Source organism: Mustela nigripes, chromosome 16 (genome assembly GCF_022355385.1).
Source record: "Mustela nigripes isolate SB6536 chromosome 16, MUSNIG.SB6536, whole genome shotgun sequence".
In the NCBI taxonomy this organism is placed as follows: domain Eukaryota; kingdom Metazoa; phylum Chordata; class Mammalia; order Carnivora; family Mustelidae; genus Mustela; species Mustela nigripes.
The window spans coordinates 8277172-8296592 of record NC_081572.1 but is presented as its reverse complement, the minus strand read 5'-3'; the positions used below and the strand labels follow the sequence as shown (position 1 = coordinate 8296592).

The following is a 19421-nucleotide window of genomic DNA, read 5'->3' as shown; positions in this document are numbered from 1 at the left end:
AAGAGAAGAGAAGAGAAGAGAAGAGAAGAGAAGAGAAGAGAAGAGAAGAGAAGGAAAGGAAAGAAAAATGAGAAGACTGCAGTTATAGACCGACCTGGGTTTTTTATCACAACCCTTCCACTTACCAGCTAGGGGAATTTGGAGTGTGTTATTTTATTGTTCTGAGCCTCAGTATGCCTTCGATGTACGATTGGCACAGAGCTAAATCCAATTAATCCATGGGGACCATTGATTAGACGCCAGGAATTCTTCCTCATGACACCGGCTAGCCCAGAACCTCACAGTAACCGACGGTGGGGAATCAGGCTGGAAACCCAGGCCCGCTGCCTTGGGGTGCCATCATGAAAGGAGCAATAGTGAACGTGGTGTGTCTAGTACAGAGTTTCCACCTCAGCGGCTTTTCAATGAAGAATTCAAGGGTTATTATTATTGGCTGTGGTAGTATTTTAGAGAGGGAACCCGATTACGGTGCAGGACAGAACCAACAACGAGTGCTTCTCATGGCTCCAGCTGCCTACGCCTCGTTGTTTTAATAGTCGAGGCCACCACGAGTATGGGCAGCACCCTAGCTCTAAGGGTAGCACCCCGAAATGACAGGTGTGCCTGGAGAGCTGTGGCTGGCAAAGACCGTTCTTGAGAAGCCCTGCCCTGAGCGCTCAGATTTTTAAATTCAGAACGCTGGATGGGGTGGCTAGGGTAAGAGACTGGAAAATGTTAAAATGACACAGTTTGGTACTTCCCTGCCCTATCAGAATAGAATTCTAACACAAGCACTTGTTAAAGTGAAGCTTTTATTGGCTGGCTCACCTTTTTGGGAAAATTGATGGAGGTTTATCAAATCCAAACTCTGTCCATATGTTCTACTGTAAACATGGCTGTTGACCTCGTGGAAATACGTCGAGACTGGTTCGTTTCTCATCTGCTCCGCGCAGATACTTTCTGTAGTAGCCGCCACGGAATTCTAAACCCTGGAATTTCTGGGGCTGATGCCTCACAGATGATTAGTTCTTCTCTGTTTCTAGGGTAAGATATGAGATTCCTGAAAGGAAACTAAACTGCCATGTTTCAACCCCAAATTCTCTGGACTGCTTCCAGCACTTCCCTCATCCTAAGCTCCTTCAAACTCATCCTAACCAGATGGCTCCATTAGGAAGCGTGCCACAGATTTCTAAGGTAAGTGTCTCAGCCCTGGGAAAGGTAAAAAAAAAAAAAAAAAAAAAAGGATGAATGGATGCTAATGCTAATTTTTGAGGAAGAACCAGCTTTGAGTAAGAGAATCATGGAAGTCCAGACATGTGGCATATAGCTTTTCTAAAAGTTCCAGAGCAAATTCAAGGAAGGAAGGAAAGAAAAAGGGCAGGAGAGCAAACCCATTAGTTCTGAATCCAGAGTGTTGCTCGGCATTAAATAATTAATAACGCCCATTGGCATAAGTCCAGAGATCTGACAACTGAAACAAATCCAACATAGAACAAGTGTTTTGGAAAACTGAAGGTCTCCTACTTATACTATCTTTTCAAAGGCATGCAGTTTCAGACAGACCAAGAGAGGACACTGTGGATGAATGTCACAGATTTTGCATCCCCGATGACAAGGCAGAGGCATATTCTGGGGCTTTGCCCAGTAATAGTTGAAGAAGATAAGTTAGAATTTGAGGGATTGGAGCTACCCTTGGAGTGAGAGATTCCCCAGCCCAGGAGAGAGACACAGATCCAGAAAAAAGGGATGGGCGTGATCAGAAGGAAATGATTCCAGCCCTGACCCAGCAGGGAAAGTCTCCCCCAAGTGCAGGTACAGGTGATTTCAGAGCTATATCCACACAGGTAGGATTCTTGCTAAAATCTAAAAAGAAAGAGGAATGAAGCAGGGCGGGGGGGGGGGGGGGGCGGATACATTAGGTAGTAGAGTCCATCAGGAGCCTCCACGTCCTCATGAGAATTTTATTTAAGAACTTGCTCCTAGAAAGGACTGTCTTGCGAAGAACTTCGGTCACATTAATCCTTCCCTGGGCCATGGCAGTTCACCGCCAGCAGCCGATATGTCACCAGAGAGAAACAATCAAGGATGGGGAAGAGAAAGCCATGTTTGGGGTGGGCTGGCCGAACAACTTCGCGGACTGCCCTGTTTTTTAACATACCCACAAAAGTATGCGGAGCCAAGTGTTCTTTACGCCCGGGCCAGACTTTCCTACCCCACCTTGGGGGGCTGCCAGATTTCGCTGGCTCTCTCTACACTGTCAAGCCTTCTTGTGAAATGACTGGTACTTCCTGCTTCCTGTCGCACCCCAGACCCAGACACGCCACCTCTCCCTGGGTCTCCGCCCTAGAGGAAGCCAAGGGGTGCTTGAGGACACAGAAGCCCCTGTCCGGACGAGGACAACAAGAACAGGGTCCTTTCCCTCCCGTTGCCTCATTTCCTTCCACCTTCCTCTGCTCCCCGCATTCCTTACTGCGGTCCTGCGCCCCTGGCTCGCATTCAGCGCCGCATTCCTGCGCCGTCGTGTCCCAGGCTCCCAGCTGCAAGGCCATGGGGGATGTTCACAGAGTTCCAGCTCCAAGAAATTCTCATCTCCATAGACCTGTCTACCCACCTCCCACCTGGCCTCCAGAGAAACAGCCAACATTCCTTTAGTCCCACAGAGAAAGGGTGTGACTTGGATTACTCAGTAAAGCCTCCAAGCCAGCATCTTATGCCCCCAAAACAATAGAGTTGTATTTTTCTTGGATTTCATTCTTTTTATTTGGCTTCTCCCTTGATTAGCAGAAAGAACGCCTCTCCCTCCCCCAACTTTTTTTTTTCTTTTTCTTTTTCTTTTTTTTTTTTTTTTAATATACCATCCCTGTTCTTCTGCTCTTCCGGTAGAATCCCAACCCCCAACCTCAGCAAGGTAAGGCCTTGGATCACGAACCTGAGTGACGTCAGTGAGCTTGAGAAACGCCATCCGTTTCTCCTGGGCTTTCTCACACGTGGGAATTGTCTCTTGGGAGTCTACATCCCATCTCTGATCTGTTTGTTTTGGATGCTAATCCCAGGACGCTGGGCGAGGTGTTAGTCAGACTGACCTTTCCCGTTTTCTGAGTCAGTGATCTTAGATCACTAAGTCAGGCGCTAAGTGTTGAAAATTAAAATCAATGTGTGGGGCCCCATCAGTGGGAGCCAGGAAGGTGGGAACAAAGGGGTGAAAGGGAAAAGGTGATGCCTCGGTTTGGGTTGAAACAGACAAAAATCTATCCATCTGCTGTCAAATCCATCCTCATCCAAAAAGGATTCTGCTCTCTGGAAGCGAGGCTCACATTACAAAGAATATTACATGGACCCTCTCTTGGCATGTGGTACCTCTGAAAGTCTAGCCCGGGTCTGAAGTCCCATGCCCCGAACCTTCTGGAAGTCAGGGGGTTTTCTATGTGGGGGGGTTCCTGAGCCCCTGAAGTATGTCTGTCAGGCTCCAAGGAGTATTGAAGGAGTATCTTCCCTTTCACTAGGCCGGGACCTTTAGGGCACCCGCCACTTCCAGCCCCGACTTCTCTATCAAGCAGACAGATCTACTGGAACCACAATGATGATAAGGCCAGGTGTCTGGTTTGGATTGGTCTTCTGAATATAGCTCCTATCTGGGATGTCAAAACTCCTAGTAAATCCAGAGTCAATGCAGCTTAAATATCAACAGGAACTCAAACAAGACAACCTCTTGCTTTTAATATGAGAAAACCGGCTTGTTGAGAAGCATGTGGTTCTTAAAATTTTATTTTATTTTATTTTTTTTTTTATTTTTATTTATTTATTTATTTATTTATTTATTTATTTATTTATTTTTGAGAAACATGCTGTTTTCCACACGACAGCAGAGCACGTGGTCACCTTTTTGGTCTAAGGATTCAGGATTGTTATCAGAAGGATGTGTGGCATCCTTCTGTTGGCAAGCATTAAAGTTCAACCGAATGTCTGGCCCGACCACTTATGCAGAGCCCCATCAGTCCCCAGAACGCTTGTATCCCCCCAAACCAACCACAAAGCATGCTACTCCCAGCTGACTAATTCCAACCCGTAGTCTGGGTCTCCTTCTCCTTCAACATGTCGAGCATAGCAGGTGCAATTCTTTTCAACAAATACTTGTTGAACATCAATTACATGCACAGCATTTGCTCAAATCAGATAATGAAACGATCCTGAATCTGCTTATGAGACCAACCATCCTGAGAGACTTTCCATACACAGTTTCTAAAATTCAGCAATTCCTTCTTTCCTTTTTCGTACAATCCCGTTCCCAAGAAGAGACAGCTTGATTATAAAAGGGAAGAAATTATCTCTGTTTCCTTTTCCCTGAGAACACGCAGACTTACGCACATAGACACTGAGACACGCACCCGTATAAAATCATTATCTGTCCAGTAGGATTTACACATATGTCACAAATATAAACAGGCAAGACACGTCTAAATCTGTACTCCAAGTATGCATCCTTTTTGTTTTTGTTTTGTTTTGTTTTAAGGCCCCACCGAAAGAAAAGGGGGAGAAGGAAAACTCCACAAACCCCTCCAGGAGTCAGATCTATATTGTCAGGTAATTGTTAGCAGAAATCAGCTATAATAACAAGCCATTTTAAAGGAATGTCAATTCACTTCTATCCTGCTTAAAGAAGATCCAGAGTCTGGCTTTGTTCTTAACCTGAGCTGTTTGGAAGAAATAATACCCTCTTTCAGAAACTTGGGGGGGTGGGATTTGAAAGGTAGGCTCGCGCTCTCCCCGATCAGCCCTGGAAGGAGGGGTGACTGTCATCAAGAAGGCATGGAGGACAAGGGGAGATGGAGAAGAGAAGGGAGTGGAGGGAAATTGGAAGGGGAGGTGAACCATGAGAGACTGTGGACTCTGAATAACAACCTGAGGGTTTTGAAGGGGCGGCGGGGGGGGGCGGGGGCGTGGGAGGTTGGGGGAACCAGGTGGTGGGTATCAGAGAGGGCACGGATTGCATGGAGCACGGGGTGTGGTGCAAAAACAATGAATACTGTTACGCTGAAAATAAATTTAAAAAAGAAGAAGAAGAATGAGGAGGAGGAGGCTAGCTCTGGAGATCAGCCAGGAGCCTGGGGGGACGGGGGGGGCGGGGGGGGGGGGGGGGGGGAGGGGGGGGGTAGGGCAGCAGAAACCGTCCAGAAACCTACGAAGGATCTCTATTCCTCCTCCTTGGTGTGGACTGGGCAGCCAAGGCCTCGAGAGTGTGGCGGAACCACCAGTCTCTCAGGCAACGTGTCCTCCGCCCTCCCCGCTGACGGCCTGTTTGCAGTCTGGGATGGTTTCTTGCAGTTGCTTCTTTCCAAGAGCCTGAGGTTTAGGGTTTGGGTGAGCTTGGTGGTTCGCCTTTTTTTTCCCCTCCCCCTACCCTTTTATTCACAGTTTCCAATACACAAAGCACTTGACAACATCCATGGAAACCTCTGTGGCCACAGACTTAGAAGAAGACAATGACTGAGCATCAGCCACACACAGGAAAGAACATGGGAGGGTCCCGTGACGTGGTGTTTTTTTTGTTTTTTGTTGTTTTTTTTTTTTTTTTCCTGATCAGGTCCCCAAAACGGTGGAGTTTTGTCTGTCTGTGTTTTATTTGGGGTTTCTGTTGTAGTTGTTGTTTGGTTTTGTTTTTGTTTTTTAGGTTTTTTTGGTTTATTTTTTCCACAAAAGGCCAGACTGATGAGGGCTTTAGAGCTGAGACATGATGGATTTTTAAATGCAGTTGCCCGAGTCGATCCATGTGGATGGACAGTTGAACAGCACAGAGCCGGCCCTCTCTCAGACATTCGAGAAATGTTTGTGGAATGAATGTGTGCTGTTTCTTTTTTTCTTTTTTTTTTTTTAATTTTTTATTTTTTATAAACATATATTTTTATCCCCAGGGGTACAGGCCTGTGAATCACCAGGTTTACACACTTCACAGCACTCACTAAAGCACATACCCTCCCCAATGTCCATAATCCCACCTCTTCTCCCAAACCCCCTCCCCCCAGCAACCCTCAGTTTGTTTTGTGAGATTAAGAGTCACTTATGGTTTGTCTCCCTCCCAATCCCATCTTGTTTCATTTATTCTTCTCCTACCCACTTAAGCCCCCATGTGGGCACTATTGGGCATTTACCCTAAAGATACAAACGTAGTGATCCAAAGGGGCACGTGCACCCGAATGTTTATAGCAGCAATGTCCACAATAGCCAAACTATGGAAAGAACCTAGATGTCCATCAACAGATGAATGGATCAAGAAGATGTGGTATATATACACAATGGAATACTATGCAGCCGTCAAAAGAAATGAAATCTTGCCATTTGCGACAACATGGATGGAACTAGAGCGTATCATGCTTAGCGAAATAAGTCAAGCAGAGAAAGACAACTATCATAAGGTGATGTGTGCTGTTTCTTTAAAGAGTTCTGTGTCCTTGTTAGAACCTAGTGGATGCTTCCTAGAGGCAGGAGTCCTGAGTTTGAGTGTGTCATTGTTCTTATCCCCAGTAGGTCTCCCTGGCTCCCCTGAGAAGGACTCCGAGCTCAGGGCACAGCAATTAAATGTGATCTTTGTCCTCTTGAAACCTGCTGTCCTCATCCTATATATTCATTCTCAGCAAACAGTCCTTCCCAATCGCCTTTACCCCACTCTCCCATCTTTTCCAACCAATTATACAAGAATAAGCGGCAAAAATGAAGACTGAGGCATGGGGAGTTCTAAGCTGGCTCTGGCATGGGAAAAACAGCTAGAACAGTGGGAAGACTCCTGCGCCATCGTCAAGGGTCCCAGGGTCTCTGCCCCACCTTCTGTGACTCCAGTTTCCTCCCTCCTTAACCCACAGTCTGGGCATGTGGAACACGACCATGTTTGAGACATCAGTCTTTTCTGTACAGATGAAATGCGTTCTCACCTCAGACCATGTTTGAACCAGAGGATGCTAATTTTGTCATCACAAAAGGGACATGTCCTTCAGCTTCAAGGGACAAGTCGGGAGCCTGTGCAGAAGGGAAGGATGGCTCATAAGAGCAAACAGCGATGTCAGAGCAGGTGCAACCACTGAGATCATTGTCATCATCATCAACCACTGAGATCGTCATATCCGCCATGGCCTGTGCTAAAGGCAAGCCCCCATATGTGGGTTTGCATTGCCCTAAGAAACAGAGTCCTAAGGAAATGAGGCAGGGCCCCAAAGAGACAAGACTATGGGTAAACAGTTTCCCCCACCATAGACTAGAGATGATGAAGGCATAGCCCTACTGATCTCCCAGTAAATGAATTATTACAGAGTAAGTAAGCATCCCAGAGTTGGTAGCTACTGGTTCCTTATTCCACTGTTGTGGTGAGTGGGTTTTTACCCGTTAAGACTTAAAGTTTTGAAAGTTCAGACAAGAGAACTAACCACTCTAGACCTCAGCTTTCTCATCGGTTAAATGGGAAAAAGAGTAAGAACTCCTATGGAAGGTTTAGGGGGGGGGGGGGATAGGAGCTCTATCCAGGGAAAGCCCTTTGCACACCCGTGGAGTACACCGTAAGGGTCTGCAAACATTTCTTCTGGCTAATGTTCCAACAGAGCAGAAAAGAAAAATTTAGATCAGGGTGGTCATGGAGGGCCTGCACTTCCAAATGAGGGTTTGCCTGGATTTAAAGCGGATAGAGTCAACCCCCTTCTGCCCAGCAGCACAAAATGGTTTGGGAAATCCGGACAAGACTGGGTCCAGGGGTACAAAGGCTGCCACCTAGCTCAGAGAAAAACAGAAATCCAACACGCACCAGAGTAAAATGAAGTAAAGTGATGGCCGTGAGACCAAATCAGCCAAGGCACCACTCCTGCAAACCCAGAAAAGTTCTCATGAAAGATAAATTAAGAGGCGGGAAGACACGTTAGAAGTGCATGGTTCAAATCACACTTTGTTCTCTGCCCCCCCCCCCCCCAGAGAAAGGCAGCCAAACTCTGATTAGGAAAGAAAGGAGAAGATAAGATCAAAAAGTGCAGTTGACAAAGGAGCGAAGCCCCAACCTCCCCGGGTGACCCAAAATGGAGCGCCAGCGCAGAGAGGACCAGGCTTGTGGGGGGGAGCCGGCTCCCAGGGGGCGGCTGGCCTGCGTGCCCGGGAGCAGGACTGCGAGCTCACAGCAGCCTGCGGAATGCTCCGCGCAGGGCCCCGTGCGGGGGCCGGGAGGGGGCCCGCAGGCGCGCACCCCCACCCGGATCCTGGGATCTGCCGCTCCCATTAACTGTGCGACCTTGAGCCTGCCACACGCTAGTCTCGGGCCTTCAGTTTCTTCACATGAAAAGTAAAGAGTAATTTCTTCCCCTCACCACCTCGGAGAGACAGACGTCCAGGGAATAGGGTTGACGAGTGGATGTAAGGGCACTTCAGAAGCAGACGCAGGAAGCAGCGGCCAGGAATATTCATTAGTAGTGGGATTATTTTTTCAGCAATAGGTGAGGAGGAGGAAAGCAGATGAATAGGAATGCTTTTTCGTGATCTGCACGCAGGAGACACAGGAGAGGGCTGCGCTCCCCCCCTCGCTCCCCAGTGTCCCCTGCTGACGAGTGTTGGGTGGGCACCGTGCAGAGCTGTCCTATGCGAGTCCAGACAAAGGCGGGGAAAGGGGACGGAGAGATAGAGCCCACAGTGTGGACCGAAGCATTACACGGTGCCTTGGGTGGAGGGGAGAACACAGGCTGTGAATGGACGGAGGCCAAGGCGAAGGTTTCTCCTCTCCCAGCTGACACCCCGTATTTCCTACCTGGGGTGGCTGCCTACAGATGAGAGCAGAAGGCTCATTCTTGACCCCTTACTGCATGGCCCCGCCTACCTGAGCCAAAAGTGTCACCCAGGAGCAGCAAAAAGCTAAGGCACTTTGGACACTTAATACTTAAATAAATACCTGTTGAAATGAACTCCGCCCACCCCACCCCACCCCGCCCCGCCCCGCCCCCGCTCTCAAGCCAGCGCAACAGTTCCTGAAGCTAGTGTTTCTCTCCTCCTCCTCCTTCTCCTTCTTCTAAATAAATCACAGTTTGGATTTAGGGGCCGGGATGGAGATGTGTGACATTGTTTCTCAAATGCCTCCGGTTGGAAAGCATGTAGGGTGTTAGGTTCTAACTGAATCCCAAGTCCCAGAAGGGCCTAGACAGGGCACATCCAAATACACAGGCTTCCATCCCTGCTGGCTCTTTAAATCCCCCCTCCCTCCCCAGAAGGAGTTGGGGAGGGATTTGTGTTTCTGGGGCTCTGGGGACTGAAGTCCCTGGGGCCATCTGGGAGTGATTAGCCTACAGATTTCAGGTAGCTCTAGCCACACGTGCAGCCCACATGACACCCCCTAATTCCGTACCCACAGCTCTCCTTCTCCAAACAAACAGCAGTGCCTTTTGCAGAGAAAAGAAAATGCCTTCCTTAGAGGAGCTGCAGGGGAAAGCCGGGTCACACTTGCCTCCTCTGCCCTTGCCACCCGCCTCCAATCCCCACCCCCCCACCACCCCGCCCACCATTCATTCAACAGTCAGCCACTCCGGGGTTCATCCAGGAAAGGACTGTGCTTTGTGCTTAGAAAAGCAAGCAAGAAAACCAGGAAGAAAAAAATATTTATTATCATTGTATATTTGGGTAGCAAAGTCTAGAGGTTTTAGAGGTTCTGATATGTTAATAATGACTTCAGTTTGTGGTTTGATTGTTTTCTCAAAACCTGTAAATCCAGGCCAGAAATGTGTAAAGATTGCAATCTGAAAGCTTTATGTCCATCAATCCAAATATTCTCCAAAGGCATGTCTCTAACACCCTTTCGTCTAGAAAGAAGTCAGAGGACAGGAAATTTAGAAGTTTCTGGGCAAGGACAGATTTCCTTGTGAGTGGCACAGATAGTCATCTACAGGCCACATTTTGAGGGAAGCCATAAAGACATCTCATCTAACTGGCCAAGGAATCTCACTATGTTCCTGGTAGCTAAAATGTACCATTAGGTATTCATTGCTTTGGCTAAATGTTGGTCACTCATTCCTGCACTACACATTTATTTTGCAGAGTCTACATGGCACACAGAATGGGGATATGAAGGGAGTAACACCCCGTCATTGTCCTCAAGGAGATCACAGTTTAGGGGGTGAGAATATACACACAGTAGACAAATGACAGCATGAAAAGGCATGAACACAATGTTTTAAGAACACAAATATCTCTTCTCTGAGAGAGATCAAGTCTTCACGGAGGGTATAGCATTTGAACTGGATCTCTGTTCCCTACCACAATCTGGCTGCCTCTCAGACTGACTATTCTCAGACTGAGAATAGACTGAGCCTTAATAGTCATTTACTCCATAGTCTGAATGAGCCTCACATCTTTTCTATGAGAACAGGATGGCTTTTTCTGGGAGAGACACCCTTCCCGGAAAAGAGAGAGGAGGACTGCAAGCCAGGGGTGTAGGGAAGGTTCCCCAGTACGGTAGAAAGGAAAATCTTGAAGATGGGGAAGAATCCAGCACATCAGTCTACGAAGACAGGTCCTGTTCCGCCCGTGGGTCTTAGAGAAACAACCAAAGGACACTGGAGAGACTTGAGGAATTAGGGTTGCTCCTAGGCACGAGTAGTAGTAATAATAATATTAATAATAATAATAATAATACTTCTTTTCTTCTAAGGGAGCATTGTTTGGAATTTTTCAGAATCCAGATATAATCTAACAATTTCTCTGAACTCACTCTTAAGCCTCAAAGGCAACCTTACTCCCACTTCCTGCTTGGTTTGACTGAAAAATCAAAGTGTCCTTGGCAGAGGTGAAGTTGGGCTGGGAAAGCCCAGGGACAGGAGAGGTAGGTGAGTGTTCCTTCCGTCCTTTGTCTGACCTGAGCAATCCTCTGGGTTGATGAAACTAGCCCAGAAGTTGGCAGAAGCGGGTCTCAGGCCTTGCTGATCTGAGGCAGGTGAACTTGGAGGCCAATGCCCCTAACCGTATCACCCTGAAACCCTGCTTTCCTCAGACCTAAGTTTCTGGAGGAGAGTCAGAATCCGGAGAACCTCCTAAGTGCCAGGAAAATAAAAAGCAATTAGTGACTTTTGCTTTAGGCAGAATCTGGAGGGGAAAAAGAAATCCTGGAGCCCCACAAAACCCCACCTCCCTGGGCCTCTTCCGGAACCACAATGTTCAGCCCACTCAGCGTTTGGCCAATGCCACTCTCTCCTCCCTCAGAAGATTTCTTTGCTCCTGGAAAATCATCTGGAAACTGTCATCACCACTGTGCTGGTTGGCAGATGTCCCCCAAAGAGAGAGTGAAGCGTACCACACACTACAAGGCATTTCTGGGCTTGGACCAAGAAAGGGGAGGGGCGGTGGGGTGGGAGGCGATGGCTCAGGCAAGGAGCAGGCGGCATCACCAGCAATGGAAGGAGAGAGGTGACTTCTGGGGCCCAGGAAAGGGATGGAAAGGCCTCTGCCGCTGAGCCAGGTGCTCCGAGGACCACGAGGACCACTCCTCGAGCTTTGCCTTCCCCTCAGCACTGATGGAAGGCTAAGGAGGGGAAGCAACTCTGTGACTCATGCAGTCTTTCAGAACAAAGAAAGAGAAATCCATGGTAAAGGCAGAGAGGGTCTCAGAACACAAAATGGCCGGGGGGGTGGGGGGGTTGTAAAATGGGATATGGGCAGACAGAGGCTGAACCCACCCACGACTGGGCTCCATCATCTAGAGCCCCAGAACCAACATTCAGGCCCATGCACCCCACTGCTCCAGGTCCACACAGCCTTCTGGGGTCACCTGTGCTTCAAAATCTGCAAGCGCCTGCTGCCCAAGAGACCCCATGCCTTTATTATAGTTGACGTTCAAAGGAAAACTAGGGTCTGGGCTCCCTCGGGCCTGGAGGCAGAGGGGGTATGGGTGAATGCCTGGGGGCAGTGCCTGAGCAAGACCACCCAGTGTGCCTTCATTTCCTACAGAGATAGCAACCCTAGCCAGATACCCCCTTTTCTCCTAGTTGCTGAGGGAGACATGTCACCCTGAAAGATGTCTCCATGGCACCAAGAAAGTATTTTAGGGAAAGATGTCTACATTTGGGGCCCTCTGAGGCTTCACCTTCTCTTTTAAAGAATAATAAATGCTCTGATGATTGAATCTAGGGGGACCGTGTCCTTAATTTATAGCAGGAACTGCTTACTTGTCTCTGCCTTGTACGTAGATATTAAGGGTAAGAAGACAGTTCACGGACAACCCAAGCTGAAAATTTTGTTAGCTTTAGGAGCACCGCAAAGAGAGGCCGTTTCTGCAAACAGCCCATACCTCCTCCAGGCTGTGCTCTGCTGGGCCTTCCCTCGCATTTCAGCCAATCTGGAAATCCAGGGGAGAAGGAGGTTCCTGTGCTAGGACTCCCTGTGAAAGCAAAACGCTCTGCCCTTTCACATAAGATGGAAATACACCGTGTTCTTAAGATAGTAACAGGGAATTTGTGAGATTCTCTGGAGATTGAAGGAAGGGGAAAGGAACAAACAGAAAACTGTCCCTCTCTTCTTTGCCTGGCCCAATGTCATTCTCATTAAAAAAAAAATAAAAAAAAAAAAGCGGGGAGGAGGTGTAACAGAGGGGGGAAAGACATTGAAGACTGCGCTGACACCTTTTACATCAGTGAAAAGGTCTTGGGAGAAAGATGTTAAAGGGAAAAAAGGGGAGAAATTCAGGGAAAGGAGGGAAAAACCTGCTTTCTCAAAATTCCCTGATCTGTCTATTCGACGCTGAGATAGTACCGGAGACAGTCCTGGTTTCCTCTTCAAACAAACCCAGGAAGGAATCCTGTAATAACCCTGGCTCTCCCGCAGGCTTGCAGACAGCAACACGCACCAAGAAATTAATTTGAAATAATCAATGACAGGGATGGCAGCCCAGCGGGTCCCTGGGTTCCCTGCGGGCCCCACTTTCCCAAGAAACCCCCCAGGCCATTCTCCATGACTGGGGATCAACCAATCTCTGGGTAGTTTTGTGCTGTCCGGGATCCGAGAACCTTCCGCAGACAGAGCCGCCGCCCCCCCGCCGCGTTAAGACGACACTCTCCAGGAAACTTCAAAGTTGGGGGCTGACTTCAGGGCCTCCGCACTCCCGGTTCCCCGGGGAAGAAAGAGCTGCCCACGAACAACCCCCCCCCCACCAACCTAAGTCAGGCAACCGGGCTGCGCGCTGAAAAGCCAAGCCCGGTTTGGCCCGGGGAATCTATAGGTTCCAGTAACTCAGAAGATGCACCCCGGAGGGGGTGGGGCGCGGGGAGCGGGTGAGGGGGAGCTCGAGCGCCTGGGTGAGAGAGAAAAGGTTTGCAAAGTCACAAGATAATGCGTCTTTAATTCTGACAGTTACCTTTGGAATTGTATACTACTAGCATTTCTCCCTTTTCCGTGGTTTGATGGAAACATTTTCTCCAATAAAGCGTCGACGCAATAACCCACTGGCTACGATATCTTAGTGGGAGTAGCTGGTTAGAGTCCCTTCAGCTTGAGATGAAGTCCCCGCCATAAGCCAGTCTACCCTGGGAGAACCACACAAAACTATCCCGGGAGAATCTCTGCTCTTTTCCGCTGAAGTCCTCCCTGGGGCTGCACAGGCCCAAAGGGGACAGGAGGGGAGGAGGAGGCACAGGTGTGACCCCGGAGAACTGCGGAGGAAGCTCTTGGTGCTGAAGGGAGCCCCCTGGCTCCGTGGACTGCGCTGAGCACTTTATTTATATTTTTAGATCAGCAAGGCCAAAAGCACCTTCAAATGAAAATGCCTGAAAAATTTTTTTAAAAGAGGAAAATTGCAGAGGGGAAAAAGTAAAAATTGGCCTAAGGAAATTTCCAGGCTGTTCTAAGGATGCTTTGAGGGAATCCGAATGAAGCGTGGTTCCCCTGTACCCTGCCTAAAAGACTGGTATTTTCAGAAAAGGAAGGGGGAAACACACACACACACACTCTCTCTCTCTCTCTCTCTCCCCCTTTGGAAGCTCAGTCCCTTTGGAACTGTGACTTCCTACTCCCATCCCCCCCCCCCCCCCCCCCCCCCCCCCCCCCCCCCCCCCCCCCCCCCCCCACCCCCCGGCGGGCGCCCCGCTGGGCCCCAGCCGCCTGCGGCCCCACAACCCGGCCAGGTCACCCTGGAGCACTTTGCAGGTTCACGCCTCCCTTACCCAGCACCTCTCTTCCGCCTCATTCCTCTTTCTGTGAGAAAACAGGAAAGGGAGGAAAAGAAAGCCCTTTTTGGCCTACAGTTTCAGGGGACGCTGGGACTCTACGGTCTTAGGCGACCCATGTCTGGTAATCTCCCCAAGTAGGGCGCGGGTCTGGGGAGAGGACTATACAGTCGCGTGCGTTTATGGACCTGTTGCTGGGAGCCCTGGAGGCCTGCGACGGGTCCCACGCCCACTGGGGCAAAATGTCCCAAGATCGCATTTACTTGGCGGTCCGCAGATTATTTACTGCGCACCTGCGAAGCTACCTGGACCTTTCCTTGTGCTGCTGCTCTCGGTCCCATGCTCCGTCCTGAGACGAGGGCTTACCCGCCGCCTCTCTCCCCAGAGAACCGGTGTCCGGCCTGGAGAGCGACCGGCAAATGCGCTCCCCCCGGGTGAAAAGTACTAATTACCGAGGAGCCCCTGGGAGCGCAGAACTCGGGAACCACAGGTTCCCCACTACCCCCACCCCCACCCCCATCCCCACCCCACCCCCAGGGATTGGGGTCTTGCAAGGGAACCGAGCTCCAGGGAATTGACAGAAGAGAAACCGAGTCCCCCTAAGCACCTCTACAGAGGACATTGCCCGGGACGAGATCTGCAGGAGACGCTGCTGCTCAACCTAACCGAATTTTTCAGGGACACACACCCCTGCTGAACACGGATTTAGACACGCTCCCCACTTTTGCTAAGAAATTTTGGAGCGGGAATTATGGTTCCCAATTCCCCCAGGCGGAGGGGACCCCATTCGCCCACGCCGTCCACTGCCATCCGGAGATGGAAACTCCCCTGTGCGATGTGTTCACACCGCCATCCGGAGACGGCCCACGAAACTCACTGTAAGCCAACATCTCCGGGCTCTGGACTCCGCGCCCGCGTAGACGCGGAGGGAGCTTGGCGGCCCAAACGAGGGAAATTGAACCCGGCGCCGGCCCTAGTCGCTGAAGGCAGGGAGGGGTGAGGAGGAAGGCGGTGATCCCGGACCTCGGTTTCGCGAGGTCCGCCTTGGGATCTGCTCGCACCTCCAAGTCTCCGCTCCTCAAGGCAGACCTCGGGGCGCTTGCTTAGAGCGGGGACCGGTATGCACGTCGCAGACTGGGGAAGTGCCTTCCGCTGCCTGCCCTTTTTCTTGACCTGCGTCCATTCCCTTCCGTATCCCCACCAGCATGAGGAGCCCAACGCGTTGGGCTCTGGGCAGAATGCTCTGGCTGGTACAGAGTCAACAGCCTCAGTTTCCCGATCTGGAACCTGAACCCCGAGAATGGGTTCCTTTCCCTCTGGCTCTCTCTGACACGGGTCCTCGGGTGGTGGGGCCGCGAGCGTCTTCCTGGGGCAGGGAGGAGAGGTCAGAGGTGACCAGAACCCCTGAGTAGGGGGTGGGGGAGTTGGCACCAGAGCCCCCTGCAGAGATACAGGGACTAATCAATGGTGTCCACGAGTCAGACTTGGCCTGGTCCTGGCAGGAGCAGAGGACCATGTCTGCTCTCTGGGAGGCAGGGGTCCTTTTCCTGGACCCGGCCTCCCGGTCCCGTGCAGACTAGAAACGTCAGGCACCTTGAGCTCTCTTTTCTTGCCAGGTCCCCTGTAAGACACACGCCTCCCAGTTCCTCTCACTGGGCTGCCCAGAGGTGAATCCAAACGGGAGGAAATATCGAGTAGGAATTTCTGCAGAGATAAATCTCAGCGGCAAAGCAGTCCTGATGGAGTGGAGCACACCACCACCATCCCCCACCATCACTCAAGCTTTCCTGCAGTTTCTGCGAGTGAAACAGTTTCTGGGCTTTTGGCGCCCCCTCTGGATGCAGCTGAAAATTGCGTCATTTAAAAAGTCAACTGATTGTTTATCAGTGTTCGAGAAGATACAGGAATACCAAGTGTTTGCATCAAACGAACAGAAAATGTTCAAAACGTTGTAAATTCATGATTTAAAATTCTATAGATTACGTATCTCCTATAACGTAATTGCATTAAATATATATTTATGTGTATATATTTATCTTGACAAATATTTAGAGAAATATTCGAAAGTATCTTAAAGTCCCGGTCTTCAGTGCCTTTAAGTCCGTAAACACAAGAATTACAACAAAATGCAACTGAACACATTCGTCTTGGCTAAAATTTCTGCCCGAAGTTCTAGTTTCTGAGTGTGCTCCTGGGTCAGGTGCCTACGAATCACACAGTTATACTCACAAATGTCCCCTCCCCACGACACAGAAATCAGTTGATACTACGCGGGACTCTTTTCTCCCAAGAAAGGATGAAGTTGTTCTTGTACTTTCCCAGCGTATTCCCGGAGCCATGAGTACGTGGCGCAGGTCTCGAAAACTTGTAAACAACCTATAAGATACTATAGACATCCACTCTGAGTGAGTTACACCCGTTTAACAAGTAAATAGTATTTAACTGTAGTTGCAACTTAACTACCTTCTGAAGAGCTCCGTTTCCTAAAAGAAAGGTCGACTTCTTTGGAAGAAAATAAGAGAAAACGAGATTTAGAAAAAAAAAAAATTTTTTTTTCCAGGAAACCATTCTTTTAAATCTTGCAAGTGTCCGCAATGTGCAAATTAGAAATGAACAAGTCTTTGCTATGATGCGGGCGGATTCACCACAATAATCATTTAATTCGAAGCGGACATCTGGGAGAGCCAGAAAGGGGGAAGTTTAAAATTAGGAGAGTTCCACAGTCGTGCTTTTATTTGTGATTCTGAAGACAGGTAACCCGCAGAAGCCTAGGGTTTTTCTTCTCTTCCAGAACTGAATCCTAACCGGGCACTAAAGGCAGTTGGTGCAAACACAAAGGTTGCGCTCAAATCACGCTCGAGATACATCAGAGACACCCCCAATCCCTCCCATGGAACTCCTAGCTGTCTGCCAGTCGGAGAAGGACCCGACTGCAGTCGGGAGACGCGAGCGTCACCCCTCCAGGTGTTTTGTAAAGGAGGGCGAAACAGGCGAGCTGCACGACTCCGCCAAAGTGGAGTGTTTTGTCTGCGGTGGTGCCCATATGTCTGGCCTTTTACAAACCAAGTGACCGGCCTCAGCCTCCCGGCCCTGGACGGCCACATTCGCAAAGTTCGATCTCGCCAAGCCAGAGCAGTTTGCAAGCCCTTTCCAGTGGCAACCCTCCTGACGTTTGGATTCGGCCAGGAGGTGAAAAGCAGAAGCAATTGCCTGTCACTAAGCAGGGCCGCGGGCTGGGGGCTCCGGGGGCTGGAGAAGGACTTTTCAGAGTTCAAGGTCGCCGTGGCGCGGGGCGGCTCCCGCAAGCGCGGGGCTACCGCGTCGCCGCCGCCAGCCTCCGCGGGGACTTATCTTTGGTCTTCATTGATTCCCCTTGCAAGAGCGCAGCAGAATCCCGACCAGCCGCACCAGCCCCGGCGAACCAGAGCATGTTAATCTATTTATATGGATTATTACAGAGGAACAGCGGACGTTGAGTCACCAAAACCTTTGCTTCAAAAGACCATTTCTAAGCACTTTCGGAGGAGGCAGGCTCCGGGAGCATAAACTGGGCTACCCGGTAAAGAGCGACTGCTTTTCGAACGCTCCGAACTCCAGCTAAGTCTCCGGGACCGCGCAGAAAGCAGTGAAAAGAAATGCTTGGGGAAGATCCTAGTCTAGACACACGCGCGCGCGCGCACGCACACACACACAAACACACACACGCACGCAAAATTCGTGCGGAGACGGCACCAAACTTCTGACATGACGAGAGTACGGCAAACTTACACACTTGGACGTCCCAGGTCCCCCGCCTTCCCCGCTGTACACCCGCCGCCCCCCCCCCCCGCACACGCCAGACCAGAGGCAGCGCTCCCCTCCCCGCTCCTCCCCTCCCCTCTCGTCACCCAAGCCCAGTGCCACAATCCTCCTCCCCGAAAAGTCCAGTCCAATCAGCTGCCTGCCAACCCCTGAAATGCCGCGCTCTGATTGGCTGGCCGTCTCTAAGGTGAGGAGCAGTAGTTATTAAAGAGCCCCGCGGCTGGGAGTCCGAGAGCTGAGAGCGGAGCTTGAAACGCACTGGAAACTTCAGTGGCGCCGCGACTTGCCAGTTTCACTCCAGGAACTTTTCTTTGCAGGAGGAGAAGAGAAGGGGTGCAAGCGCCCCGCTTTTGCTCTCTTTCTTCCCCTCCTCCTCCTCCTCTCCAATTCGCCTTACCCCACTTGGAGCGGGCAGCTGCGGGCTGGCCACCGCGCGCCTTCCCAAGTGCTCGCTGCCGCAGCCGGGTGACGCGCCAGGCTCCCCGGGAGCCGCTCGCTCCGCGTCCGGGCAGCCGAGGGGAGAGGAGCCCGCGCCTCGAGTCCCCGAGCCGCCGCGGCTTCTCGCCTTTCCCGGCCACCCGCCCCCTGCCCCGGGCCCGCGTATGAATCTCCTGGACCCCTTCATGAAGATGACCGACGAGCAGGAGAAGGGCCTGTCCGGCGCCCCCAGCCCCACCATGTCCGAGGACTCGGCGGGCTCGCCCTGCCCTTCGGGCTCCGGCTCGGACACCGAGAACACGCGGCCCCAGGAGAACACGTTCCCTAAGGGCGAGCCGGACCTGAAGAAGGAGAGCGAGGAGGACAAGTTCCCCGTGTGCATCCGCGAGGCGGTCAGCCAGGTGCTCAAGGGCTACGACTGGACGCTGGTGCCCATGCCGGTGCGCGTCAACGGCTCGAGCAAGAACAAGCCGCACGTCAAGCGGCCCATGAACGCCTTCATGGTGTGGGCGCAGGCGGCGCGCAGGAAGCTCGCCGACCAGTACCCGCACCTGCACAACGCCGAGCTCAGCAAGACGCTGGGCAAGCTCTGGAGGTAGGGCCGGCGCGGCAGGGTGGGCTCCGCGGCGGCGGGGGTGGGGGGCGCTGGCCGGGACACTCTCGCGCCCCGCCTCCCAGCAGGAGGGAGTTGCCGGTCCCGGAGCCCGCGGGCTGCGGCGGCGGGGGGCTGGGGGGGGGCGGGTGGGGGCGGGGGGGGGACGAAGTGTAACTTGGCTCAGAGTTTGACAAAGTTCTTGGATTGCTCTCAGGGGGGGAAGGGAGGGAGGCGGGGGGTGCGGAGGGGAAGGGGACAGAGAGAGCCAGAGGGTGGGAGAAGACTGTGGGAGACACGGTGGGAGGGGGCTGCCAGCCCTATCTCCCGTCGCTGTGAAGTTCGATCCCAAGTTGGGGGTTGGGTGAGAAGTGAAGTTTGTCCCTCTTTCGCTCCAACTGCGCTCTCTCATGTAGCCCTACAAACCAGGGAGATGGGATGGGGGGGGGGGG

At 51.3% G+C, this 19421-nt stretch overlaps 1 protein-coding gene and 1 long non-coding RNA gene across 2 annotated transcripts in view; one reads left to right on the top strand and one right to left on the bottom strand.

The window, feature by feature from the left end:
* Positions 1-17931, bottom strand: part of LOC132003321 (uncharacterized) — an 18339-nt gene extending 408 nt beyond the window's left edge. The window contains exons 1-2 of the long non-coding RNA XR_009400166.1: positions 17907-17931; positions 808-1018 (exon numbers count right to left, since the gene is read on the bottom strand). This is a non-coding gene — a long non-coding RNA (uncharacterized LOC132003321). The remainder of the gene's footprint in view (positions 1-807; positions 1019-17906) is intronic.
* A 236-nt stretch (positions 17932-18167) lies between these two features.
* Positions 18168-19421, top strand: part of SOX9 (SRY-box transcription factor 9) — a 5671-nt gene continuing 4417 nt past the window's right edge. The window contains exon 1 of the mRNA XM_059378808.1: positions 18168-18972. Coding sequence (XP_059234791.1) covers positions 18542-18972 — 431 coding nt within the window. The 5' untranslated portion in view covers positions 18168-18541. The remainder of the gene's footprint in view (positions 18973-19421) is intronic.